Source organism: Lithobates pipiens, unplaced genomic scaffold (assembly GCF_037356315.1).
Source record: "Lithobates pipiens isolate NorthernLeopardFrog02 unplaced genomic scaffold, aLitPip1_a1.2 Scaffold_18, whole genome shotgun sequence".
NCBI lineage: Eukaryota > Metazoa > Chordata > Amphibia > Anura > Ranidae > Lithobates > Lithobates pipiens.
The window spans coordinates 607,233,625-607,261,621 of NW_027507758.1; the positions used below are offsets into that span (position 1 = coordinate 607,233,625).

The window sequence follows — 27,997 nt, forward strand, 5'->3', positions numbered from 1 at the left end:
GTGTAGCTAATGTGGGTGTCCAGGATAAGATGTAACTGGTTGAACGGCTACAAGATGAATTCTGTAATTGTAAGCAGTATGCAGCCAATAAGACGGCTGTGTAGAGGAAAGTGCAGTCACCGCTTTCTGTGATTGGTTCTCACCCAGTTCATTGGAGACGAAGGAGTCGGTCTGCACCTTCTCGCAGAATTTGTAGGTCTCGCAGCACACCAGCACTGGCACATTGTGGGCTTTGGCAATCAATGCAATCTGAGAGGTCCCGACCCGAGACATGACGTAGCCGTTGGCCAGCAGAGCATGCGCCCCCAGGAACACCTTGGACACCTGGAAAGACAAAATTTCATGCATAATAACAGCGGCCATACTGAAGTGTAAGCTGTCCACATATTCCAATCGAGCCTTAACACCGTCCCTGGCAGTCCGAGACACACCAGCTCATTTCATGACACATCTGAATGTTAAAGTGCGTCTCTAGACAAAACGTTTTATCTCGTTTTGTGACTAGAGGTACTTTAAAGTCTAAATAAAGCCTCATACCATCAAATTCCAGTACTGCAGGTTATGATTTGCAAATACTTTACAATACCTCTGTAACCAGGTAAAAAAAAGCTGCTTTCTGCCCTCCCCCCTCCAGTGCAGGTGTAGCCGAGTAACAAACCCCTCCCCCTCATTACATCAGCCAGACCACTCAGCACAGGTGTGTGTCCGCAGACAGGCTTGTGTCACAGAGAAGGGGAGGGGGCGCTATCCGGCCACAGAGGTACGGGGGGGGGGCCCGTCCAGCCACAGAGGTACGGGGGGGGGGGGCCCGTCCAGCCACAGAGGTACGGGGGGGGGGGGGGCCCGTCCAGCCACAGAGGTACGGGGGGGGGGGCCCGTCCAGCCACAGAGGTACGGGGGGGGGGGGCCCGTCCAGCCACAGAGGTACGGGGGGGGGGCCCGTCCAGCCACAGAGGTACGGGGGGGGGGGGGCCCGTCCAGCCACAGAGGTACGGGGGGGGGGGGCCCGTCCAGCCACAGAGGTACGGGGGGGGGGGGGGGGGGCCCGTCCAGCCACAGAGGTACGGGGGGGGGCCCGTCCAGCCACAGAGGTACGGGGGGGGGGCCCGTCCAGCCACAGAGGTACGGGGGGGGGGGGCCCGTCCAGCCACAGAGGTACGGGGGGGGGAGGCCCGTCCAGCCACAGAGGTACGGGGGGGAGGCCCGTCCAGCCACAGAGGTACGGGGGGGGGCCCGTCCAGCCACAGAGGTACGGGGGGGGGCCCCGTCCAGCCACAGAGGTACGGGGGGGGGGGCCCGTCCAGCCACAGAGGTACGGGGGGGGGGGGGGCCCGTCCAGCCACAGAGGTACGGGGGGGGGGGGCCCGTCCAGCCACAGAGGTACGGGGGGGGGGGGGGGGCCCGTCCAGCCACAGAGGTACGGGGGGGGGGCCCGTCCAGCCACAGAGGTACGGGGGGGGGAGGCCCGTCCAGCCACAGAGGTACGGGGGGGGGGAGGCCCGTCCAGCCACAGAGGTACGGGGGGGGGGAGGCCCGTCCAGCCACAGAGGTACGGGGGGGGGGGCCCCGTCCAGCCACAGAGGTACGGGGGGGGGGGGCCCCGTCCAGCCACAGAGGTACGGGGGGGGGAGGCCCGTCCAGCCACAGAGGTACGGGGGGGGGGGGGGCCCGTCCAGCCACAGAGGTACGGGGGGGGGGGGCCCGTCCAGCCACAGAGGTACGGGGGGGGGGGGGGGGGGGCCCGTCCAGCCACAGAGGTACGGGGGGGGGGGGCCCGTCCAGCCACAGAGGTACGGGGGGGGGGGGGGGCCGTCCAGCCACAGAGGTACGGGGGGGGGGCCCGTCCAGCCACAGAGGTACGGGGGGGGGCCCGTCCAGCCACAGAGGTACGGGGGGGGGGCCCGTCCAGCCACAGAGGTACGGGGGGGGGGGGGGGGGGGCCCGTCCAGCCACAGAGGTACGGGGGGGGGGGGCCCGTCCAGCCACAGAGGTACGGGGGGGCCCGTCCAGCCACAGAGGTACGGGGGGGGGGGGGGCCCGTCCAGCCACAGAGGTACGGGGGGGGGGGCCCGTCCAGCCACAGTGGTACGGGGGGGGGGGGGGCCCGTCCAGCCACAGAGGTACGGGGGGGGGGGGGGTCCCGTCCAGCCACAGAGGTACGGGGGGGGGGGGGGGGGGCCCGTCCAGCCACAGAGGTACGGGGGGGGGCCCGTCCAGCCACAGAGGTACGGGGGGGGGCCCGTCCAGCCACAGAGGTACGGGGGGGGGCCCGTCCAGCCACAGAGGTACGGGGGGGGGGGCCCGTCCAGCCACAGAGGTACGGGGGGGGGAGGCCCGTCCAGCCACAGAGGTACGGGGGGGAGGCCCGTCCAGCCACAGAGGTACGGGGGGGGGCCCGTCCAGCCACAGAGGTACGGGGGGGGGGCCCCGTCCAGCCACAGAGGTACGGGGGGGGGCCCCGTCCAGCTACAGAGGTACGGGGGGGGGGGGGCCCGTCCAGCCACAGAGGTACGGGGGGGGGGGGGGGGGGGCCCGTCCAGCCACAGAGGTACGGGGGGGGGGGGGCCCCGTCCAGCCACAGAGGTACGGGGGGGGGGCCCCGTCCAGCTACAGAGGTACGGGGGGGGGGGGCCCGTCCAGCCACAGAGGTACGGGGGGGGGGGGGGGGGGCCCGTCCAGCCACAGAGGTACGGGGGGGGGGGGGGCCCGTCCAGCCACAGAGGTACGGGGGGGGGGGGCCCGTCCAGCCACAGAGGTACGGGGGGGGGCCCGTCCAGCCACAGAGGTACGGGGGGGGGCCCGTCCAGCCACAGAGGTACGGGGGGGGGGCCCGTCCAGCCACAGAGGTACGGGGGGGGGGGGGCCCGTCCAGCCACAGAGGTACGGGGGGGGGGCCCGTCCAGCCACAGAGGTACGGGGGGGGGGGCCCGTCCAGCCACAGAGGTACGGGGGGGGGGGGGGCCCGTCCAGCCACAGAGGTACGGGGGGGGGGGGGGCCCGTCCAGCCACAGTGGTACGGGGGGGGGGGGGCCCGTCCAGCCACAGTGGTACGGGGGGGGGGGGGCCCGTCCAGCCACAGAGGTACGGGGGGGGGGGGGGCCCGTCCAGCCACAGAGGTACGGGGGGGGGGCCCGTCCAGCCACAGAGGTACGGGGGGGGGCCCGTCCAGCCACAGAGGTACGGGGGGGGGGGGGGGCCCGTCCAGCCACAGAGGTACGGGGGGGGAGGCCCGTCCAGCCACAGAGGTACGGGGGGGAGGCCCGTCCAGCCACAGAGGTACGGGGGGGGGGGCCCCGTCCAGCCACAGAGGTACGGGGGGGGGGGCCCCGTCCAGCTACAGAGGTACGGGGGGGGGGGGGGCCCGTCCAGCCACAGAGGTACGGGGGGGGGGGGGGGCCCGTCCAGCCACAGAGGTACGGGGGGGGGGGGGGCCCGTCCAGCCACAGAGGTACGGGGGGGGGGCCCGTCCAGCCACAGAGGTACGGGGGGGGGGCCCGTCCAGCCACAGAGGTACGGGGGGGGGGCCCGTCCAGCCACAGAGGTACGGGGGGGGGAGGCCCGTCCAGCCACAGAGGTACGGGGGGGGGAGGCCCGTCCAGCCACAGAGGTACGGGGGGGGAGGCCCGTCCAGCCACAGAGGTACGGGGGGGGGGCCCCGTCCAGCCACAGAGGTACGGGGGGGGGAGGCCCGTCCAGCCACAGAGGTACGGGGGGGGGGGGCCCGTCCAGCCACAGAGGTACGGGGGGGGGGGGCCCGTCCAGCCACAGAGGTACGGGGGGGGGGGCCCGTCCAGCCACAGAGGTACGGGGGGGGGGGGGGGGGCCCGTCCAGCCACAGAGGTACGGGGGGGGGGGGGCCCGTCCAGCCACAGAGGTACGGGGGGGGGGGGGGGCCCGTCCAGCCACAGAGGTACGGGGGGGGAGGCCCGTCCAGCCACAGAGGTACGGGGGGGGGAGGCCCGTCCAGCCACAGAGGTACGGGGGGGAGGCCCGTCCAGCCACAGAGGTACGGGGGGGGGCCCCGTCCAGCCACAGAGGTACGGGGGGGGGGCCCCGTCCAGCCACAGAGGTACGGGGGGGGGGCCCCGTCCAGCCACAGAGGTACGGGGGGGGGGGCCCCGTCCAGCCACAGAGGTACGGGGGGGGGGGGCCCGTCCAGCCACAGAGGTACGGGGGGGGGGGGGCCCGTCCAGCCACAGAGGTACGGGGGGGGGGGGGGCCCGTCCAGCCACAGAGGTACGGGGGGGGGGGGGGGCCCGTCCAGCCACAGAGGTACGGGGGGGGGGGGGGCCCGTCCAGCCACAGAGGTACGGGGGGGGGGGGGGGGGCCCGTCCAGCCACAGAGGTACGGGGGGGGGGGGGGCCCCGTCCAGCCACAGAGGTACGGGGGGGGGGCCCCGTCCAGCCACAGAGGTACGAGGGGGGGGGGGGCCCCGTCCAGCCACAGAGGTACGGGGGGGCGGGCCCCGTCCAGCCACAGAGGTACGGGGGGGCGGGCCCCGTCCAGCCACAGAGTGGGGCGGGCCCCGTCCAGCCACAGAGTGGGGGGGGGGCAGGCCCCGTCCAGCCACAGAGTGGGGGGGGCAGGCCCCGTCCAGCCACAGAGTGGGGGGGGCAGGCCCCGTCCAGCCACAGAGTGGGGGGGGGGGCGGGCCCCGTCCAGCCACAGAGTGGGGGGGGGGGGCGGGCCCCGTCCAGCCACAGAGTGGGGGGGGGGGCGGGCCCCGTCCAGCCACAGAGTGGGGGGCGGGCCCCGTCCAGCCACAGAGTGGGGGGGGGCGGGCCCCGTCCAGCCACAGAGTGGGGGGGGGGCGGGCCCCGTCCAGCCACAGAGTGGGGGGGCGGGCCCCGTCCAGCCACAGAGTGGGGGGGGGGGGGCGGGCCCCGTCCAGCCACAGAGTGGGGGGGGGGGGCGGGCCCCGTCCAGCCACAGAGTGGGGGGGGGGGGGGGCGGGCCCCGTCCAGCCACAGAGTGGGGGGGGGGGCGGGCCCCGTCCAGCCACAGAGTGGGGGGGGGGGCGGGCCCCGTCCAGCCACAGAGTGGGGGGGGGGGCGGGCCCCGTCCAGCCACAGAGTGGTGAAAAGGCCATAGAGGTGAAAAGATGGGGGACCCCTCGTCAGGCCATAGAGGTGAAGGGGGATTGGGTTAGCCAGCCACAGAGGGGCTAAGTGCCGATAACAGAGCTCATATATAATGTGTATCTGATCTCACATCTATTTCTGGGACTTCAGTTGGGCTTCAGGAATCAGAAGAGTCCTGGAACTGAGAAGGGATCCTACATCGGGAGGATGGGATCTGCTAGAGCTGCACGATTCTGGCCAAAATGAGAATCACAATTTTTTTGTTTAGAATAAAAAGATCACGAGTCTCTCAACGTTAAATCTTTCATATTATATAAAAAAAATAAATAAATAAATAAAAAATAAAAATAAAAAACTTTTTCTGGTTTTAGTTTTTTTTTTTTTATTTCATTAAAGTAATTAAGTAATTTTTTCCCAAAAAATTGCATTTGAAAGACTGCTGTGCAAATACAGTGCGACATAAAATTTTACAACAACCACCATTTTATTCTCTAGGGCGTCACATATACAATATATATATATATATATATATATATATATATATATATATATATATATATATATATAGGGATTCCAAGTAATTTTCTAAGAAAAAAAAAAAAAGATTTTAACTTAAACAAAAATGTCAGAAAAAGGTTTAGTGCTTAAGTGGTTAAACTTTTTTCACTTACACACACAGTCTATTCCATTGACAAATTGTTACAATGTTTATACTTAAGTTCAACTGATAAAGAATGTTTTGATTCTTGGTAGAATGCCCAGTTTTTCTCCTTTCTTTTTGGAGCTGTGGCTTCAGAGGAGCAGAGAATTCTTTGCATAGAAAGAATTGTTTAGTCAATTAGTCAAGATCGCGATAACTATTCTTGACGATTAATTGTGTAGCTCTAGGATCCACCTGACACAGAACGATGCTGGGGGTTTCTTTATGGACATATTTGGACGTGATGAATGAAGAGAGAACACAGACAGATGGACCCCAAAGATTTCCTCTACCCAACATCTGAGACCGGAGCTCGGCTGACAGACCGGCGTATGTGCGCGCCTTCTCACTCACCTCTGGTAGGATGTAGGAGATGGCGGTGATCATGATGTATGTACAATGGATACCACAGTTCACCAGTCTTCTCAGCGTCTCTCTCCCCTCCAGCCGCGGCCGGCTGTCCGCCACGATCACCCGAAACCTCTTCTTGCTTTTGTGAGCCTCGCAGAGCGTGTAGGTCACCAGCGATGAGCTGAAAGAACGAATCACACTTCATTTATACTAATTGGTAAAATCCATCCAACAACTGAGACTATTTGTGACATCCCTGCACCAAGTTCCCAGGTCTCTATACATGTGCTGTGCCCATTAAGGCACTCCCACCATCCCTGTGCTGAGTTCCTGGGTATGTACACCTGCTGTGCCCATTATGAGGGGTTCCCACCATCCCTGTGCTGAGTTCCTGGGTATGTACACCTGCTGTGCCCATTATGAGGGGTTACCACCATCCCAGTGCTGAACTGCTGGGCCTGTACACCAACTGTGCACATTATGAAGGCTTACCACCATCCCTGTGCTGAGTCCATGGGTCTGTATACCTTCTGTACCCATTATGAGGGGTTCTCACCATCCCTGTGCTGAGTTCCCTGGTCTGTACACCTGCTGTGCCCATTATGAGGGGTTCCCACCATCCCTGTGCTGAGTTCCCAGGTCTGTATACCTGCTGTGCCCATTATGAGGGGTTCCCACCATCCCTGTGCTGAGTTCCTGGGTCTGTATACCTGCTGTGCCCATTATGAGGGGTTCCCACCATCCCTGTGCTGAGTCCATGGGTCTGTATACCTTCTGTACCCATTATGAGGGGTTCTCACCATCCCTGTGCTGAGTTCCCAGGTCTGTATACCTGCTGTGCCCATTATGAGGGGTTCCCACCATCCCTGTGCTGAGTTCCTGGGTCTGTATACCTGCTGTGCCCATTATGAGGGGTTCCCACCATCCCTGTGCTGAGTCCATGGGTCTGTATACCTTCTGTACCCATTATGAGGGGTTCTCACCATCCCTGTGCTGAGTTCCCGGTCTGTACACCTGCTGTGCCCATTATGAGGGGTTCCCACCATCCCTGTGCTGAGTTCCTGGGTCTGTATATTTGCTGTGCCCATTATGAGGGGTTCCCACCATCCCTGTGCTGAGTCCATGGGTCTGTATACCTGCTGTGCCCATTATGAGGGGTTCCCACCATCCCTGTGCTGAGTCCATGGGTCTGTATACCTGCTGTGCCCATTATGAGGGGTTCTCACCATCCCTGTGCTGAGTCCATGGGTCTGTACACCTGCTGTGCCCATTATGAGGGGTTCTCACCATCCCTGCGCTGAGTTCCCCGGTCTGTACACCTGCTGTGCCCATTATGAGGGGTTCCCACCATCCCTAGGCTGAGTTCCCAGGTCTGTATACCTGCTGTGCCCATTATGAGGGGTTCCCACCATCCCTGTGCCGAGTTCCCCGGTCTGTACACCTGCTGTGCCCATTATGAGGGGTTCCCACCATCCCTGTGCTGAGTTCCCAGGTCTGTATACCTGCTGTGTCCATTATGAGGGGTTGCCACCATCTGTTTGCTGTGCTCCTGGGTCTGTACACCTGCTGTACCCATTAGGGAGGGTTTGTGCCAGCCTTGCTTTATTCTATATAATGGAGTAACTAACATCTGGGGAGGTTGGAGGTCATATACAACTCCTCTGTGTGCAGGAATAGATTAGGGAATAATGAGATATATCACTACAAGCGGGCTGGGGTCCTGTGTAATAAGCTCTGAATAAGACGTGATTTGGAGGTGTCCTGGGTCTTCTCCAGTAGGAGGAACAGGAAGGGAAGTATAGGAGGTTATGGGGACCAGCCTGTTGCTTTATCCTGCCTTTGCCCCTCTTCCATCACACTCACCAGCCATACACCAGGATGACGTCATCCTCGCTGATCTTCTCTGCCGCATATTTGGAAATTGCCTTGGCGGCCAGTTGGATTCTCTCATGGATGTAACTGTCTATACACCGACACAACTCTTCCTTTGCCTGCAGCACAAAAAAGAGCACATGGTATAAAAAGGGTCCCAGGGACAGAACCAGGGAGTCTACGCTTCCACCATCGCTAATGAGGACTGCAGAGCACCAAGTACCAGTCTACAGCTCCACCATCTATAACGAGGGTTGCTGAGCACCAAGTACCAGTCTACGGCTCCACCATCTCTAACAAGGGTTGCTGAGCACCAAGTACCAGTCTACGGCTCCACCATCTCTAACAAGGGTTGCTGAGCACCAAGTACCAGTCTACGGCTCCACCATCTCTAACAAGGGTTGCTGAGCACCAAGTACCAGTCTACGGCTCCACCATCTATAACGAGGGTTACTGAGCACCAAATACCAGTCTACAGATCCACCATCTATAACGAGGGTTACTGAGCACCAAATACCAGTCTACAGATCCACCATCTATAACGAGGGTTGCTGAGCACCAAGTGCCAGTCTACGGCTCCACCATCTATAACGAGGGTTGCTGAGCACCAAGTGCCAGTCTACGACTCTACCTTCTACAGTGCCAGTGAAAGGTGGTTCTACAAAGTATTGACTCAGGGGGGCGCCATACAAAATGTACCCCACACTTTTCACATATTTGTCAAAATTCTGAAAACCATTTATAAAACTTTCCTTCCACTTCACAATTATGTGCCACTTTGTGTTGGTCTATCACATACAATCCCAATAAAATACATTTACGTTTTTTGTTGTAACATGTCAAAATGTGGAAAATTTCAAGGGGTATGAATAGTTTTTTCAAGGCACTGTATAAAGTGGGCTACAGAGCACCAAGTACCACAGGGTTCATCAGGTCTCTGGAGGACAGTGGCATATTACAGCGGGATCTTGATGAATAGGAATATAGGCATTTACCTGTGTCAATACTGGGCACTTTTACCCCTTTCCTGTCCAGGCCAATGTTCAGCTTTCAGCGCTGTCACACTTTGAATGACAATTGCGCAGTCATGCAACACTGTACCCATAAGAAGTTTGTATAATTTTTTTCACACAAATAGAGATTTCTTTTGGTGGTACTTAAATACCACAGTTTTTTTTTTTGTATATAAATGGTGTGGTGATGAACAGGGACACTGACTGGTGACAGCATGTTAAAAAAAAAAAAAAAAATACAAAAAAAAAATATAACATGCAGAAAGATAAAATGTGTAAAGCTGCGCATGCGCAATGTGGGGTAAACACTCACCTCCTCCTCTCCCAACTGACGACTCATATTTGAGATCTCTTTCTTGATGTACTTTATGGCATTTCCCATACTGGCCGACAGGGGGCGACACTGAGTCAGGAAACTGCAAGAGTAAATAAAAAGAACCATCAGAAAAAAAATAAAAAATAAGAAAAGAAAAAAGAAAGAAAGAAAGCCGCCCTTAAAGATGGTGAGAAACTGCCCCCCCCCCCCCCTATGGAGAGAAATCCCCCTCCCCACAGGCAGGGATGTAGAGAGACCACTCCCCACCATTAACAAGGAGAGGAATAACCCCCAAAAGGGGCAGAAAAAGATCAGCCCCGAGATACCGATTTGCCCCCCCCCCTCCCCGGGACAGAGGGAGACTGCTCCCCCCCTTGGGGACAGAGGGAGACCGCTCCCAAAGGGGACAGGAGGGAGATCACTCTGGTCTCCCTTCCCCCGCCCCCCCACCCCGGGACAGAGGGAGACCGCTCCCAAAGGGGACAGGAGGGAGCTCACTCTACACTCTTCCCTCCCCCCCCCCCCAGACAGAGGGAGACCGCTCCCTCCCAAGGGACAGAGAGAACCCCCCCCTCCTCCCCCACTCCAGAAAATCTATCCCGAGACCAATCGTTACAAAGATAGACTGCCCTAGAGACCCCGGGACAACAGAGGAAGACTGCTCCCCCACCTGGGGAGAGAGGGAGACCACTCCCTTCACCCCCGGGAACAGAGGGAGACCGTGGCCCTCGCCCTCCTCCAGGGACAGAGAGAGAACCCCTCCTCCCGCGCTCATGAAAAAACACCCCAAGACAGATCGTTCCAAGGATAAACTGCCCTAGAGACCAGCCCAAGAGAGAGACCGCTAGAAGGCTAAACCAGCCTCAACAATACTCACTTCTAGTAATTCACCCCCTACCTAATGTAAGGCTTCAGTCTGTTGACCAGGTCACGTGACAGCTCCTCATGGGGTGGAGTGCTGTAGTCCCGGATCACCTATACAACATAGACAGCAGTGTGACAATCTACACCTAGTCAGAGGGCATCTAGGAGAGGTGACTGGTGTGGGTTAACTAGCAGCGGGAACGTGTTGGCAGAAGAGGGCCAGGTATCTGGAACCAGGAGGGGTTGGCAGGTAAGGAGCAGGTATTGGAGACTAAAGAGCAGTTGGCAGATAAAAGGCGAGTATCTGGGACTCAAAAAGGGTTGGCAGGTGAAGGGCAGTAATTTTAGGACAGTAAGGTTTGGCAGGAGGAGGGTGGCTATCTGGGTCTGAGGAGGGTTGGCAGGTATCTAGGATTGAGTAGAGGTGGGTATCTGAGATTGGGGTAGGGTTAGGTGAGGAGCAGATATCCAAGACAGGAGAAGGGCTATCAGTTGAGGGGTAGCTATTTGGCATGAGGGAGGCGCTAGCGGCTGAAAGGGTAGCTATCTGGGAAGCAGGTACGAGCTTCCTTTGGCGGGCGGCAGAGGGGGCATCAGTGCCACGTGAGCGGCTGTGGAGCGCGGTTCACTCAAACTGACTGAAGCGACTGAAAGGGGTTGGCTGGTGTGAAGTGGGCATCTGAGCCTGGTGGGGCTGGCTGCGCATGTGCTTGTCTTCAGCAGTGTCATTTATAAAAGTTTGCACCAAGGAGGGGTTAGCAAGTGAGGGGGCCAGTATCTGGGAGACAGAAGGTTTGGAAACATGAGGGGCAGGTCAAGGGTGGGTATCTGGAATCGGGAAGGAGTGGCAAATAAGGGGCAGGCATTTAGGACTAGGAGGATTTGACAAGCGAGGGATCAGTAACTAGAACTTGGAAAGTAAGGGGCAGATATTGTAAACTGGGGTGGGTATCTAAGACTGAGTAGGGGTTGGCAGGTGAGAAGCGAGTATCTGAGCTTGGGAAGCGTTGGCAAGTAAGGCACAGATATCTGGGAAAGAGAAAGATAGGCAAGTGGACAGGTTTCTGGTATTGGTGGGTGAAGATTTCAGAGGGAGTTGAAGGGAAAACTGTGACCGCTTCATAATTGGCTGGTGAGAGGCTGAGTTGGTAGGTGAGGGAGTGTATCAGGGCCTGGGAGGGGTATCTTGGAAGGAGAAAGGTAGGTGAGAATTGGGTATCCTGGACTGAGAAGAGGATGGCAGGTGAAGGGTGGGTACTTGGGACTGGAAGGAGTTGACATTTGAGAGACAGGTATACGTTACAAATGAAGGGATGGCAGGCGAGAGGTGGGTATCTGGGGACAAGGTAGGGTTGCATGTGATATCTGGGGGTTGGCAGAGAAGTAATGGCAGGTAAGAGGTAGGTATCAGGGTCTGGGAAGGTTTAGCAGGTGAGGGGTAAGCATCTAGGAAAGGGAGTGCATGGCAAGTAAGGGATAGGAAAGGGATTGGCAGGTGAAGTGTCGGTATCTGGAACTATTGGCAGGTGAAGTTTGGGGATTTAGAACTAGGTAGAGGTAAGCAGCAGGGATTAGAAAGAGTTGGCAGGTATCGGACTGAGTAGATATTTAGGACTGAACAGGAGTTACCAAGTGAAGGTCAGGTTCATGAGGCTGGGAGGGGTTAAAAGGTGAGTGGCAGGTGTCTGGGACAGAGTAGCGGCAAGCAATTGAGACTTGGAGAGGTTGGCAGGTGAGGGGTAGGTATCTGGAATTGGTAGGGATTAGCAGGCGAGGGGCAGGTATCTGGGACAAAGTTGGGGTAAGTATCTGGAAATGTACTCAGGTGAAGGGAGGGTATCAGAGTGGGTAGGTGTCTAGGACTGAGGTGGGGTTGGGGTATTTAAGCCTGGGTGGGGCAGGAAGACCAGTGGCGGGTATATGGGGAGAGGTTAGTATCAGGCGAACACTGAGGAGGGCGTACCTTTTTGAAGCAGTGCAGTAATGCTATACATCTGGCGTTGGAGCCGCTGATAATACCATGCGAGTACTGGAGACCAAGCCTCACCACAGACGGGTGTATCGCAGAGGACGGGATGCTGAAAGAGAGAAGAGATCAAGGTCACAACAATGAAAGCATTTTATAGAGCTCCACTGAGGAAAGAAAAGAGCCAGAACTTTCCAAAACAACTGATCAATCAGAAAAGGGGAATCCCTGAGAGGCGGGGAGCTGCGCGAGGTGCGGAGCCACGACACATTTGGAGGGGCCCTCCCCATCTACTCACTCACCTCAGCTGCTGGGTGAGGGGCATTTTCCGGCTGTACTGATGGAGATGAGAGAACAGGCTGACTTTGTTCCCATAGTCCTGCCGCAGAGGAACCTGGAACAAGAAAAACAAGATAGATATCAGAAGAATGGACGGGCACAGGGCAACCCCTGTCTGGCTTACACACACACACAGCAGAGTATAATACAGACTAAGTCACTGCAAAGTCCCAGCATGGAATCCCTCTACCCCGATTGTACAGGACACCTCCAATCTGTGGAGAGAATGAGCACTGGGAAGACATTCAACTCCATTAGGTGGCTTAGAGTACAAAAATACACAAAGAGCAAAGCCATTTGCTCTGCTTCATACATGTGCCTGTCCATACCTGTACAGAGGGATGAGGGTCCCCTCGAGGGAAGCTGCTCACGGTCTGTTCAACTCTATATAGGATTCAGCGGTGGAACCCTCTACGCTTACAATTCATGGTCAGCCAGCCCCTTGAGAAAGTCTTCTAGGACGAAACATGTCGGGCGGAGCCTGTGCTGACATCATTCTGCTGGATTGTTTGTTTTGCTGCTTCATGTGAATACCTCTCTATGTTGCTAATAAACTGTTAAAATGGGTTTACACTATGGAGCTTGTTATTTGTTTTCCTTGGTGTAATCCTGACACGCCGAGTGGAGGTACAGGCTACAGCTAAATTTCCTTTGATCTCTGCTGGTATGCCGTGTGGTTCAAAATCATCCGAAGGCACTTGCGTTGTGTGTGAACTGATCTCTGAAGCTTTAAAGGTCCATTCCTCTGGTAAGAGGCAGTCATTTCAATTTAGAGAGATACTCATATACAAGTAGCAAAACAACCCAGCCACTGCTCAATCCAGCAGCATGCTGACATCAGCACGGGCCCTTCCCCGACATGTTTCGTCCTAGAAGATTTTCTCAAGGGGCATGGCTGATGTCCAAACAAGTTATAATGCTTTATACAATTATATTGGACTTTTATACCCATTTTTTGCATGTTATATTAATTTAAAGTTATAGCGCAACAATTTTTGCTTTTTATACGGTTGGAGCTATGCGTTTTTGAATGCTGCTGAACATTTATTTTTCCATGGCTATTTCATATTTTTTGCACAAAGTGCAGTTTTCTCTTTTATTTTTGAGGACAATACATCTGCCCTTCTTGTAAGTCACACACAGCAGACACGGCACTAGCTCTAATCACAAACCACGCTGCACAAACCTCCAGCCCATGGCAGGCCGTGGCTGTCCCAATACTTGTCTTCTGGAGGATAATAGGGAAGAAAAAAATTATCGTTAGCTGCATTACAGGAAGAACTGGAGACCCAAGACCAACCTAAGGCGTGCGTGCCAGGGCGGGCACTCAGTCATTTTCAGTGGCACCTGGAAGATGGTCATGTGGCATGCACGCAGGCTCAGATTGGCCCACCAGAAGCTTCTCTAAACCCCATACCACAGGCTGCAATTGTCTGCTCAAAAGGCTGTTAATTACAAAGCCTGGCCTTTCCTTCTGTGCCTGCAGCCCACCCATATCTAGGAGGCTTCCACGGCTTAGCTTCTGTCACTGATGTCAGGTGCCAAGCCTCTTTCAATTACCAGAGTAGACCTAGCAGCACTTGCAGATATCACATGAAGAGCATCCCTGCCGCTTCTCCTCCCTACTAGTGGAACCACAACCTTCAGCGGGCATGAATGTAAGACTCTGGCCTTTCTGATGATGTAGGAATTGGGGTGACCCGAGGTCTACAGCAGTGGTCTCCAAACTGTGGCCCTGGGGCCAGATAGGGCCTTTTGCTTGATTTCATCCAACCCTTGGTGCACTATTTGATCCACTGATGCCAAAAAAGGGGCATCATTTCCCCAAATGACACCCACTATGGGACACAATTCCTCTCAATGACTCCAACAGTGGGGTCGATGACAACAATGATGGGGCACAATTCCTCCCAATGCCACCACCATTGAGACACTATTCCTCTCACTGACACCAAAGATGGGGCACTGTTTACTCCCACTGATGCCAGGACATTTTCTACTCCCGATGGCTATGGTCTGGCCTCCATAAAGTCTGAAGGACAGCAAACTGGCAATTTGTTTAGAAAGTTTGGAGTCCCTTGGTCTACGGCAGTGGTTTTCAACCCTGTCCTCAAGTAACTCCAGCAGGCCACGTTTGCACGTTTTTCTTTATCTTGCACAGGTGCTTTAAAGTCAATGGCTTGGTATTTTTTTGCTAATTCTTTTCTATTACATTTTTCATTAGCATTCAAAATTAGCCCATGCAGGGGCCAAACCTTTGCCCATGCAGGGGCAGTTCTTCTGATGCAACAACATATCACAACAGGGCAATGGCTTGGTATTTTGGACAACTATTTTATCCAAGAGAAATTCCCAAAACGTGGCCTGTTGGGGATACTTAAGGACAGGGTTGAGAACCACTGATCTACAGCATACTATTCCTCACAGGCACACCAGTTGTCTACTCATTGTATATTGACCCTTGCTAAGACTCCAGACCAGGGTTTCTCAATCCGGGTTCCTTCAGAGGTTTCTAGAGGTTCCTTGAGCGATGAGCAGTTTCTGCCCCATCAGCTCCCACTGATACCAGTGATCTGTAAAGAGGTAATTTTTTCCAGTGACCACAAGTGTAAGGAGCATTCTTCCCACTGACCATCACACTAATGTATCATGAGTTGTGGATATAGGAATTTTTAGTAGAGGTTCCCTGAGACCAGAAAGTTATTTCAAGGGTTCCCTCTGTGTTGAAAAGGTTGAGAAAGACTGATCTAGACTGTGCTCTGTAGCTGTCATTTTTTCCATATCTGGCTTAATTCAGTAACCTAAAACTCACATGTTCCATGCCATAATGGTCATGGGGCTGATCTTCAGCTCCCAATGGTGCTCACTTTAGAGACTATTGATCATTAAAGTTCAGTGAATGGAGCCAACTACAAGGAAGTTGTGTCTCAGGTGACCGGTCATTTTACGCTGGCCATACACTGATCGAAAGTTGGCTGGTTCCACAGGGACAGCTTTGATCAACATAAAAGAAAAAAGGCTAAGGTTCAATAAATTTGATATTTTCTTGGAACACCAGACTCCGGACTCCATTGAGCCTTGTGGAAATGACAGATAATCATGATGAACGTAAAGTGTAACTAATGCCGTGTACACACGATCAAACAATCCGGTGGAAAAGTCCGGCAAACTCAAGTCCGCCAAACAATCCCCCCGTGTGTAGCCTCCGGCATACTTTTTTGACCCGAAAGTACGGCGGACTTAGAATGCCGTGTTGCACTCCAATCTTCCCGCCGGACTCGCATTTCGGCGGACAATCCAGCCGTGTGTATGCCAGTCCGCCATACTTTTGAAATGAGCGGACTTTTCCCGCCCGGAGAAAAGTCCGCTCATTTTGAGCAGGTCTCCAGGTAGGCGGGGCCCGCGAAGGAGACGTCGCTGGCCCCGCCGCCTGGTATGGACTTAAAGAGGAACCCCAACGCCGAAAAAAATCGGCGTGGGGTCCCCCCCCCCCCCCCCCCCAAGTCCACAAAAGACCCTTGTCCGAACACGCTACCCGGCCGGCCAGGAAAGGGGGGGCGAGCGAGCGCCCCCCCCCCCCCTCCTGAGCCGTACCAGGCCGCGTGCCCTCAACATGGGGGGTGCCGTGGGGAAGGGGAGGCCGCGCGGCCCCCCCACCCCAAAGCACCTTGTCCCCATGTTGATGAGGACAAGGGCCTCTTCCCGACAACCCTGGCCGTTGGTTGTCGGGGTCTGCGGGTGGGGGGCTTATCGGAATCCGGGAGCCCCCTTTAATAAGGGGGCCCCCGGATACCGGCCCCCCCACCCTATGTGAATGAGTATGGGGTACAATGTACCCCTACCCATTCACCTGTAAAATAAAAGTACAAAAAAAAAACACAACACATGAGATAAAATACTCTTTTGCCAATATATAAATATATATAGGGACAAGGGGCGGTGTCACATGGGTTGATGTGACATCGTAAGGGGGCGGGGTCACCCTTGTCCCTATATAAGTGGCAGCGCGTCCCTGGCATTGCGGTCGGAGAGATCGTCGAGTCAACATCTCCTGGAGAAGAAGAAGAACGGAAGGCGGCGACAGAAGACCGCCTGTAAAAGAGCTATAAGACGGCGCAGTGGCCCGGCAGAAGAACCGAAGAGGGGGACAAGACCCCCGAAGTCGGAAGAAGAGGCCGGCGGCGAGGAAGAAAGCCGGACTCCTCCGCTAGCAAAAGAGCTACAAGAAGATAGCGGAGGAGTCCGGCGAGAAGACCCCCGAAGACGGAAGACCCCCGGAGCTGTGCAATAAAGTATTTTATCTCGTGTGTTGTGTTTTTTTTGTACTTTTATTTACAGGTGAATGGGTAGGGGTACATTGTACCCCATACTCATTCACATAGGGTGGGGGGCTCCCGGATTCCGATAAGCCCCCCGCCCGCAGACCCCGACAACCAACAGCCAGGGTTGTCGGGAAGAGGCCCTTGTCCTCATCAACATGGGGACAAGAAGCTCTGGAGGGGACAAGGACTACATGGGTGGACATGGGTCAGCACACACATAGAGCTTCTGCAAAGAAGCACCTTCCATCTGTGCCCCAAGCCTGTACTGTGTGTATGATCCCATGTCTCTTCTCTGGAATAAAGCCCCTTCTCACACCTACCTGCTGTCTCTCCAACTTCTTTGCCAGCTTCTTCTGGGCTGCTGGATCATCGACCTGGATGTGTTCCGGGAGGCGTTTCACTGAATAAAATAGAAAATGTTATAAGTGCTGTACAGCCTCCTTCCATGGAGAGCATTGGAGACAATGGAACTGGGGCAACTCTTCTACGGAGCAGAGCAATCCATCACAACCTCCCGGAAGAAGGCTGCTCCCAGAATATCATTCTACATGGAGAGGACACAAGGTAGTGGGTCAGAGAGGTCTGGGTGTCTTGAGCTGCATCAGTAGGAAGGTGGCTGTGCGAGGGATCGAAGGAATACAAGAGGGATCTACTACATGGGACTGACTAAACAGACTTAGATGTGTGATTGGCAGTCTGGTGGTATGCTCAACAGTGTATTTAGGATTTGTGCTGCCCTAGGCCTGACTAAACTCATGCACCCCTAATTTAAATTTGACACACCCCTTCCTGCCAAGGCCATACCTCTTCCTGTTTAAGACCCACCCTGTCATCTGCAAATCACTGTGTTCTCCCGACAAGGACATATCTCCACGTCCTCCAGCCTGGTGAACATGATAGCTCCACAGTCAGTGTTGATGGGAGAATAGAGCAATTTTACATTAAAAAATTTTTCATAATCTACGGCCTGCTTAAGGGTTCTTTCACACCAGGTGCAGTGGGACTGTTTTGTGACTATTCCCACACAGCCCCACAGCACCCCAAACACAAGACAAGGAAAAATGACGGCCTGCGCTGCGGTGGTGTGCACTGTGCGCAGTACTTTTTTCCAGCTCAGCACGGGTCACCGCATGGCAGCCGATAGAACTCTATAAATGTGACAATTCAATAAAGTTTGTTTGCAAAAAAAAAAAAAATAGGATCTCTGAATGATCACTGAAACATCTCAAACTGATGTCAGAACAAATGCCAGTGCTAAGTGATAACAAAGGCACTTCCAATGGTATTCACCTGCTAAAATACCCCTAAATCACATTGGGCCAGCAGATAGGGTTGGACTAAAGCCATATCTGTGGGTTATTGGACATACAGTGCTGATCTGACCACACAGGTACCGCTCTTGGCTGTCGGTGCCACTTATCCCAGGAGGAACACCGGGGGTGGGGACCTGCCCAACTAAAGTTCCATTTGATGGTGGTCATGTGACATTCACAAACTAGTTTTATAGTCAAAGAATTAGGACTCAAATCAGGCCAAAAATTACCCCAAAGTATGTCAACACACAGACGGAAAGATCTTTAATCTGTGTATGTTTAATTACAATACATTTGCTACACGTGCTAAATAAAACAGGATTAACGTGCAAAAAGATGTAGCTATATAAAAAAATAAATAAAAAAAAAACAACTTAAGACAAATCAGAAGGTTGCAAAAACCATGAGCAAAATAAAAATAAAAATAAAGTATACGTTCAAGCTTTACTTCTCATCCAGAAGACTATAAAAGCCCGGTATTTTCACCAATACCGGAGCTCCCCAAGATTTAACCCCATCAATTCCAGGAAAACAGGAAAGATTAATTAGCGCCCAAAGTAAGACTCACAAGAAAATAATCCCGTAATCACTTTATAGATTTCTTCAAAGTTATCAAGCAGGAAGGAAACCACCTAAAAGCCCTCTTCAGATTGGTCAATGAGAATGCAAAGAAAAAACCCTCTGTTGCCGCCAGTTGTATTAAATGCCGCCGCCGGTCTGTCCGAATCTCAGTCGACGCCCTCCAGCCAGTATTCTCCTTTCTGCCTTTTTTGCCACCCCCTGAAATGGGTCGACCTTAGGGGTGTTGAATGTAAATCGCAGCATCCATGCATTGCGATTCGGGGTCAATGCTGCGACCGCTAAAAATCGATTTTGGGATGACAATGACATTATCTATATGAGCGCCGGCCCGCAGCTCCGAACGGAGCTGAAAGCACTGTGCCCTGCCTCTCCACAGAGCCATGGATGGTCAGGTGACAGTAGCTCCTGGAACCCGGAAGTCGAGCCGCGAGAGGTTTCCTCCGCTCTCCCCGGCCAACTGCAGCGGTGCCTGACTGCCTGTGCTGCTGCTCTCCCCAGGATAGCATCAAGGCTACATGTTCCATCCCCCGACGTTCTGTGCTGTGAGGCTGGGGGCTGGTGGACACTGCAGTCCCCCCGCCCATGACACTGATCCAGTGCTACATTCCTGAGTAACCCCCTGTGTGCTCCAGCAGCAATCGTTAGTTACTGTATGCACAAGTAAGTTACTTTAAAAGAAATAAACTTGATGGTGGACCTAACAAGTGACAATGCCATTTCATTAATTATGGTTTATGTATGTTTTATTGTCTTCGCGATTCACATCACAACTTCATTAATACCTTTTTTTTTTTGTATGATTTATGGTTTTGCTCATCACAGATCTCACACATGCAATGCTGCAAGTGTGGGGTCAGTGATGAGCGAAACAATAAATCATACAAAAAAAAATAAAAGGCGGTATTAATGAAGTTGTGATGTGAATCACTAAGACAATAAGACATACATAAACCATAATTAATGAAATGGCATACATTGTTTGGGGAGGCGTTACGGGGACATTGTCCGCAGTCTCTGACCCTCTCCTGCATCATGTCTGCCGTCTCTGACCCTCTCCTGCATCATGTCCGCCGTCTCTGACCCTCTCTTGCATCATGTCTGCAGTCTGACCCTCTCGTAGTATTTTGGGGGCAGTCTGGAGCTCCTCTTTAAGTTATCTGCTGTAATTCACACTTTGCTACATGCAGGGAGTGTTTTTTTATTATTATTTTTTTTTTTTTAAGAACAGATAAAATAAAAAAATTGATCTTCTGACAGGTTGAATTTTGTGGATGAAAACCGAGAGCAGTAATTGTGATTGTTAGAAATGTTTTCAATGTTTATTGTGTGACTATTAGAAAAACAATATTCCTTAGACTGATTTTTTTAAAAAAAAAACTTACTTCTGAGCACATTATTGTATTAACTTGTTGTATTGTTTTGTCTTAATTAACTCCATAGTAAGTAGGATGATTAGATTTAACTTAATATGATAGCCTAAGCATGTACGGGAACATGAATAGTAAATAACGTTGTCATGGCACAGGATGGCGCTTTATTTATGTTCCCTCAGCCAATTGAAGCATAGAGGTGTTTTTCTTGTGGGGTATGAGGAGGCGGGACACGTTCTTTTTTCGGAAGACATCTTTCTTCAGCTTTTGTCCTGTAAGCATGTCTCTCTGTTGTGGGCTACATCAGAAATACATTGTTTGCTTCTCAGAACATCTGGAGTTTTGACTGATCACAAGGGAAGTTTCCTAACAGTGATGCATCGCGGAATCGAATCGTGGACAGGATACTCTTAATCGAATCGCGAGGTCAGTGAAGATGCGCACCCCTAGTTGGCCTAGGCCAAGATACAGTGTTGGGTATACTGCACACAGACCTAGTACAAAGGGCAGCCTTTGTCCGAGTAGCATTGTCCATTGTCCCTGGAAGGCATATGGGGAAACTGCACTCCAGTGCACCAGTCTCCAGTGTCTCAGCATGTTAGAAGGAAATCAAGTTTCAAACACACAAACAACTCATACTCTTCTTCCTTCTCACTCAACACCTCCCCATGTGCCCCTGCTTTTCATTCTCTCCCCTATCTAGCTCAGCCCTCCATTCCTCCCCCTGCTCTTCCTTTTTTTCTTACTCGGCCTGCCCCCCGCTCTCCCTCCTCTCTCTCCGCTATTCCTTCTCTCCACTGTTCATCACCACTCTTCTTTCTCCTGCTCCTCTTCCTTTTCATCATCTGTCCCCACTCTCTTTCTGCCTTCCTCCCCGCCTGTCCCCACTCTTCTTTCCCACCACCTGTCCCCGCTCTCCCTTCTCTTCCCCCATTTGTCTCCACTCTCCCCCCCCCCCCCCCCCGTCTCACCTGTCTGGCTTTCCGAGGGCTGGCTCTTGGGTTTGGTTGGTGCTGGCCCCCCACCCTGCTCCGTCTTCTTGCTTTGTTTCTGTGCCCGTTCGGCTTCTTGCTTGGCTCTTCTCTCCGCCCTCAGCTCAGCCTTGCTTTTTCCTGCAGGTGGTGCCTCGGGCGTTGGCCCAGCAGCAGTTGGTGGTACCGGAGGGGCTGGTGCTGTGATGGGCAGCTGTACCTCAACTGGAAGACAAAATAGCCTGGTCAGGAAAACACACATACACCCAGAATGCCCATATAAGCCCCAGGGCAACACAGTGAAGATGGCAGGAGCAAGGAGAGCGGTGGGAGATAAATTATAGGACAACTTTACCAAAAGGTGTTAATGCCATTTATACTTTGAGCTACAATGTGATTAATGTTCATTGTGGTCACCCTGACCCGGGACACCTCCTACCACCGAGCTCAATATCAATCAGTGTAAAATAATACTTTTCTGTACAGCCCCGTCCTGCACGACATCCACGGCCTCCCCTGCTGCTGCCGCCACCGCCTTTTCCTTGTTCTTCTTCTGCTGCTTTTTCTCCTTTCGCAAGCGAAGCTTCTCCTCCTTGGACAGTTCTGGACCTTTCCCCTGGACACAGAAGACACCATTGGAGTCACCAATTCAAACATCACTAAAGACATATGTAAAATAGAATGGGCAATCAAATATTCCCCCCTCAGAATGCAAGCTGAACACTAAAACACTTTGACAGAAATCCGTAACAAATGATACAAATAAGAAGAAGTGCAGTGAAGTTATACACAGACCAATATGCGGGTGAACTACAAGTCCTAGAAAGATGAGATGATGACCCCACTGGTGAAGATCAGCAATATCAAATGAATGGTGACAGTCCAGGGGTCTCAAACTGGTGGCCCTCCAGCTTTTGCAAAACTACAAGTCCCATCACGCCTCTGCCTGTGGGAGTCATGCTTGTAACTGTCAGCCTTGCAATGCCTCGTGGGACTTGTAGTTTTGCAACAGCTGGAGGGCCACCAGTTTGAGACCCCTGTGTCAGACCCTCCACCTTTACTCTAAGCTCACCTCAGAGCCTGGAGAGCTGTGGCCCTGCTGATTAAGTTCAGACGAACGAAACACGTACGGGGAAGGAGCCATGCACAGATGACGTCACCTGCTGCCATCCTTTGGAGACACTCGGCACACTGTTATGCTATATGCCTGTATTTGTTCTTATTCATGTGGGTAGTCCGTGTTGGGCCTTAATACATTTTAATTGGTTGCTTAGTGAGCACTTAGATCTCCTCTCTTTATCTCTATACGGTTTGATGCCCCCACTGATGTTATCGATCTGAAAGAGGAGTTTAAACTGACCCATTTCTACTGCCTACCTTGTGTGTGGGACCTGATTGTATGACTACCTGTTAGCTCTGGGGTCCATGCTCCGAGGTGAGCGGAAAACTTAGATTGAAGGTGTAGGGTCTGTCACCATTCATTTGATATTGCTGATCTTCACCGGTAGAGTCATCGTCTCATCTTTCTGGGACTTGTAGTTCACCAGCATATTGGGCTGTTTTATTGCGCTGCACTTCTTATTTTTATCACTAAAGACACCCTCATTCATGAAAATCCCCAGCACAGACACCACCAGAGATACCCCCCTCTCATGAGAGTACCCATCATAAGCACCACCAGAGACAACCTCACTCCGTCTCCTCATCACCAGAGACATCTCTCATTGCAGGCACCCCTGTGTGTGAACATGAGATGTACTCTTCCTCCCTCCTGGGTGTACCACCATTCTCCAGGCGTACCCTTCCTCCCCCAACTGCCCCCCCTTTATCAAGTGTACCCCTTTCTCCCCCAGGTGTATACCCCCCACCATCAGGTGAACACCTTCTCCTAGATGTACCCTTCATCTGTCAAGTGTACCCCCATCCCTCAGGTGTACCCTTCCTCTCCCTGGTGTACCCCTATCTACCAGGTGCACTCTTCCACCCCCTAGTATACCTTTCTTCCATCAGGTGTATCCCCCATCCCCCAGGTGTACCCTTCCTTCCCCTGGTGTACTTTTCTTCCACAAGGTGTACCCCTATGCACCGGGTGTATCCCTTTTCCTTAGCATACCTTTCTTCCATCAGGTGTACCCCCTTCCCCTAGGTGTACCCTTCCTCTCCCAGGTGTACCCTTCCCCATTGCTCCTGGCTGTGTCTGGGGCCTAAGTGAGAACCCGACTCCCTGTTATTATGACCCTCATTGTGTACAGATGCATGATGGCTCTAGGTTGGGGGGAGTGACACACACAGTACAATACCTTGACCGGGTGAGACTCCACCATCTTGTTCTTCCCTCCACCTGAGAGAAGAGAGGAGAACATTATTATCTCATCATAGACACAACTCCACCTGAATATAACAGTACAGACACAACACCCCCTTCCCCTAATATGACATCCAATGACAGTACAGATACAACACCCCCCCCAATATGACATCCAATGACAGTACAGACACAACCCCCCCCAATATGACATCCAATGACAGTACAGACACAACACCCCCCCCAATATGACATCCAATGACAGTACAGACACAACACCCCCTTCCCCTAATATGACATCCAATGACAGTACAGATACAACACCCCCCCCCCCCCAATATGACATCCAATGACAGTACAGACACAACCCCCCCCAATATGACATCCAATGACAGTACAGACACAACACCCCCCCCCCCCAATATGACATCCAATGACAGTACAGACACAACACCCCCCCCCCCCCCCAATATGACATCCAATGACAGTACAGACACAACACCCCCCCCCCCCCCCAATATGACATCCAATGACAGTACAGACACAACACCCCCCCCCCCCCAATATGACATCCAATGACAGTACAGACACAACACCCCCCCCCCCCCCCAATATGACATCCAATGACAGTACAGACACAACACCCCCCCCCCCCCCCAATATGACATCCAATGACAGTACAGACACAACACCCCCCCCCCCCAATATGACATCCAATGACAGTACAGACACAACACCCCCCCCCCCCCAATATGACATCCAATGACAGTACAGACACAACACCCCCCCCCCCAATATGACATCCAATGACAGTACAGACACAACACCCCCCCCCCCCCCCAATATGACATCCAATGACAGTACAGACACAACACCCCCCCCCCCCCCAATATGACATCCAATGACAGTACAGACACAACACCCCCCCCCCCCCAATATGACATCCAATGACAGTACAGACACAACACCCCCCCCCCCCCCCCAATATGACATCCAATGACAGTACAGACACAACACCCCCCCCCCCCCCCAATATGACATCCAATGACAGTACAGACACAACACCCCCCCCCAATATGACATCCAATGACAGTACAGACACAACACCCCCCCCCAATATGACATCCAATGACAGTACAGACACAACACCCCCCCCAATATGACATCCAATGACAGTACAGACACAACACCCCCCCCAATATGACATCCAATGACAGTACAGACACAACACCCCCCCCAATATGACATCCAATGACAGTACAGACACAACACCCCCCCCAATATGACATCCAATGACAGTACAGACACAACACCCCCCCCCCAATATGACATCCAATGACAGTACAGACACAACACCCCCCCCCAATATGACATCCAATGACAGTACAGACACAACCCCCCCCCCCAATATGACATCCAATGACAGTACAGACACAACACCCCCCCCAATATGACATCCAATGACAGTACAGACACAACATCCCCCCCCAATATGACATCCAATGACAGTACAGACACAACACCCCCCCCCCCCCAATATGACATCCAATGACAGTACAGACACAACACCCCCCCCAATATGACATCCAATGACAGTACAGACACAACACCCCCCCAATATGACATCCAATGACAGTACAGACACAACATCCCCCCTAATATGACATCCAATGACAGTACAGACACAACACCCCCCCTAATATGACATCCAATGACAGTACAGACACTACACCCCCGCCTAATATGACATCCAATGACAGTATGGACACAACACTCCCCCCCCCCTAATATGACATCCAATGACAGTACAGACACTACACCCCCGCCTAATATGACATCCAATGACAGTACAGACACTACACCCGCCTAATATGACATCCAATGACAGTACAGACACTACACCCGCCTAATATGATATCCAATGACAGTACAGACACTACACCCCCCTAATATGATATCCAATGACAGTACACCATCATACAGCTGGGTACACGCTAGAAGGTTTTCTCTCTCAACCCAGCAGGCTTAATGAAAAATAAGTACCAGAGAGATGAGAGGTGGCCGTACTAAGCAAGTGATGTCAGTGCCGCCATCTCGCCCCCCTTTGTGCTATTGCGTCCTGAAGACCCCCCCTTAGAATTGCCACCTCATCCCTTTTAACCTGAACACCTATGAATTACATGGGCTCTGAGGCTAATTTAAAGCGGGAGTCCACCGGGACTGTTTTTTTTTTTTTTTTTTTAAAGTCAGCAGCTACAAATACTGCAGCTGCTGACTTTTAAAATAGTGACACTTACCTGTCCAGCGCGCCCGCGATGTCGGCACCCGAAGCCGATCTCTAGATCGACACTCGGGTGCTGCCGCCGCCATCTTGGGTATGGGAATCAGGAAATGGAGCCTTTCGGCTTCATTTCCCGGTTCCCTACTGCGCATGCGCGAGCCGCGCTGCGCAATGAGGATGGTCCCCGCTGCCTCTGGGATCTGTGTGTTTCCCAGCAGGCAGCGGGGCACTTGCGGGAAGGGGCGGGCACTTGCGGAAAGGGGCGTAAGTTACGCCCCTTTCCGCAGAGAGCTATCCCGGAAGTGGGTGCAGAGTACCTGGATTATCCAGGTAACTGCACCCCCCTCCCCCCCGAAAGGTGCCGATTGTGGCACCGGAGGGGGGGGAGGGTTCCGATGAGTGGAAGGTCCACTTTAGGGTGGACCTCCGCTTTAATGCTGATAAAGAGCAAAGTCAGTTTATTTACAACCTTAACCATCCACAGAACCCGTGTAAGGCCCGATTCACACCTATGGCATTTTTAGTGCTTTTTGCACTGCGGTCCATATAACATGGCTTCCTATGGAACTCGTTCTGCAAAAATGCCATAAGTTTGAATCCGGCCTGATAAATATGTGTTCGGGTTTAAAGGGTTGATGTGAGAACTCTACTCCCCCCCATAGAGCACACCGATCACAGCCATTGGACGATAGGCAGAGGTGAGACATCTGCCGCAAGCACCGCCACCAATGTTGGCCACTTTCTGGTATAGCAGCCCGACGTCAGTGTTATATACACATGAGATGACAATGGTGGTGTGTGTGCGCGCGTGGGGAGAGAGAGCGAGAGAGATAAATGACACAGGTCGGTATACAACACACACCCCGGTAATCCCCTCTTCTCACCCGGAGGATCGGGTCCCTCCATCTTCCTGTCGGCTCCTCCTCCTAACCGGCCCGTCACTGTGCGACCACGAGGAGACAGGCGGAAGAGGAGATCACATGGCCGAGTGATAACAACACGTCACCAAACAGCGACAGGACCAAGGGGCGGAGACTGAGGGAAGGGGGGCGGGGATATGACTGTATCGCTTTCAATAGAGTTATTACAGAATACAGTCCCCGATCAAATCTTGCTATAGAAGATCTCAATGCGGAGTATTAGAGTAGGCGGAGTGCGGCTGAGCTGGAATCACAGTGGGCGTGGCTAAATGACAGCTGGCGGGTCTGGTAGTATTGGTGTGGGCAGGGCCAGTGTCAGAGTGGGCGGCGCTGGTGTGACAGGGTGGCGGAGCTGTATCGGAGTGGGCGGGGCTAAACTGACAGTGTGGGCGGAGATGGAGTTCGAGGGGCTGACGTTACAGGGTGTCTGAGTGGGCGGAGCTGGCATCAAAGTAAGAGGGGCTGACGTTACTGGTTGGCTGAGCTGGTATCTGAGTGGGTGGAGCTGACATCAAGTAGGAGGAGCTGACGTTACAGGTTGGCTGGGCTGGCATCTGAGTGGGCGGAGCTGGCATCAGAGTAGGAGGGGCTGAAGTTACTGGTTGGCTGGGCTTGTATCTGAGTGGGCGGAGCTGGTATCAGAGTAGGAGGGGGCTGACATCTGAGTGGGCGGGGCTGGTATCTGAGCGGGCGGAGCTGGCATCAGAGTAGGAGGGGCTGACGTTACTGGATGGCTGGGCTGGTATCAGGGTGGGCGGAGCTGGCATCAGAGTAGGAGGAGCTGACGTTACTGGTTGGCTGGGCTGGTATCTGAGTGGGAGGAGCTGACGTTACTGGTTGGCTGGGCTGGTATCTGAGTGGGAAGAGCTGACATCAGAGTAGGAGGAGCTGACGTTACAGGTTGGCTGAGCTGGTATCCGAGTGGGCGGAGCTGGCATCGGAGTAGGAGGGGCTGATGTTACAGGTTGGCTGGGCTGGAATCTGAGTGGGCGGAGCTGGCATCAGAGTAGGAGGGGCTGACATCTGAGTGGGTGGGGCTGGTATCTGAGTGGGCGGAGCTGGCATCAGAGTAGGAGCGGCTGACGTAACAGGTTGGTTGGGCTGGTATCTGAGTGGGCGGAGCTGAAATCAGAGTAGGGGGGGCTGGCATCTAAATGGGCGGGGCTGGTATCTGAGTGGGCGGAGCTGGCATCGGAGTAGGAGGGGCTGATGTTACAGGTTGGCTGGGCTGGTATCTGAGTGGGCGGAGCTGGCATCAGAGTAGGAGGGGCTGACATCTGAGTGGGTGGGGCTGGTATCTGAGTGGGCGGAGCTGGCATCAGAGTAGGAGCGGCTGACGTACCAGGTAGGTTGGGCTGGTATCTGAGTGGGCGGAGCTGGAATCAGAGTAGGAGGGGCTGGCATCTAAATGGGCGGGGCTGGTATCTGAG

General features: G+C 53.9%; 1 protein-coding gene across 1 annotated transcript in view; it reads right to left on the reverse strand.

Moving 5' to 3' along the window:
- EIF2B4 (eukaryotic translation initiation factor 2B subunit delta) overlaps positions 1-26,679 on the reverse strand; it is a 27,107-nt gene extending 428 nt beyond the window's left edge. Inside the window, exons 1-12 of the mRNA XM_077489283.1 lie at positions 26,532-26,679; positions 23,362-23,402; positions 21,536-21,677; positions 21,062-21,286; positions 17,146-17,225; positions 12,467-12,558; positions 12,162-12,276; positions 10,233-10,309; positions 9,332-9,434; positions 7,997-8,124; positions 6,137-6,314; positions 124-324 (exon numbers count right to left, since the gene is read on the reverse strand). Of these exons, the coding sequence (XP_077345409.1) occupies positions 124-324; positions 6,137-6,314; positions 7,997-8,124; positions 9,332-9,434; positions 10,233-10,309; positions 12,162-12,276; positions 12,467-12,558; positions 17,146-17,225; positions 21,062-21,286; positions 21,536-21,677; positions 23,362-23,402; positions 26,532-26,553 (1,404 nt within the window). The 5' untranslated portion in view covers positions 26,554-26,679. The remainder of the gene's footprint in view (positions 1-123; positions 325-6,136; positions 6,315-7,996; positions 8,125-9,331; positions 9,435-10,232; positions 10,310-12,161; positions 12,277-12,466; positions 12,559-17,145; positions 17,226-21,061; positions 21,287-21,535; positions 21,678-23,361; positions 23,403-26,531) is intronic.
- Between the last annotated feature and the right edge of the window lie 1,318 nt (positions 26,680-27,997).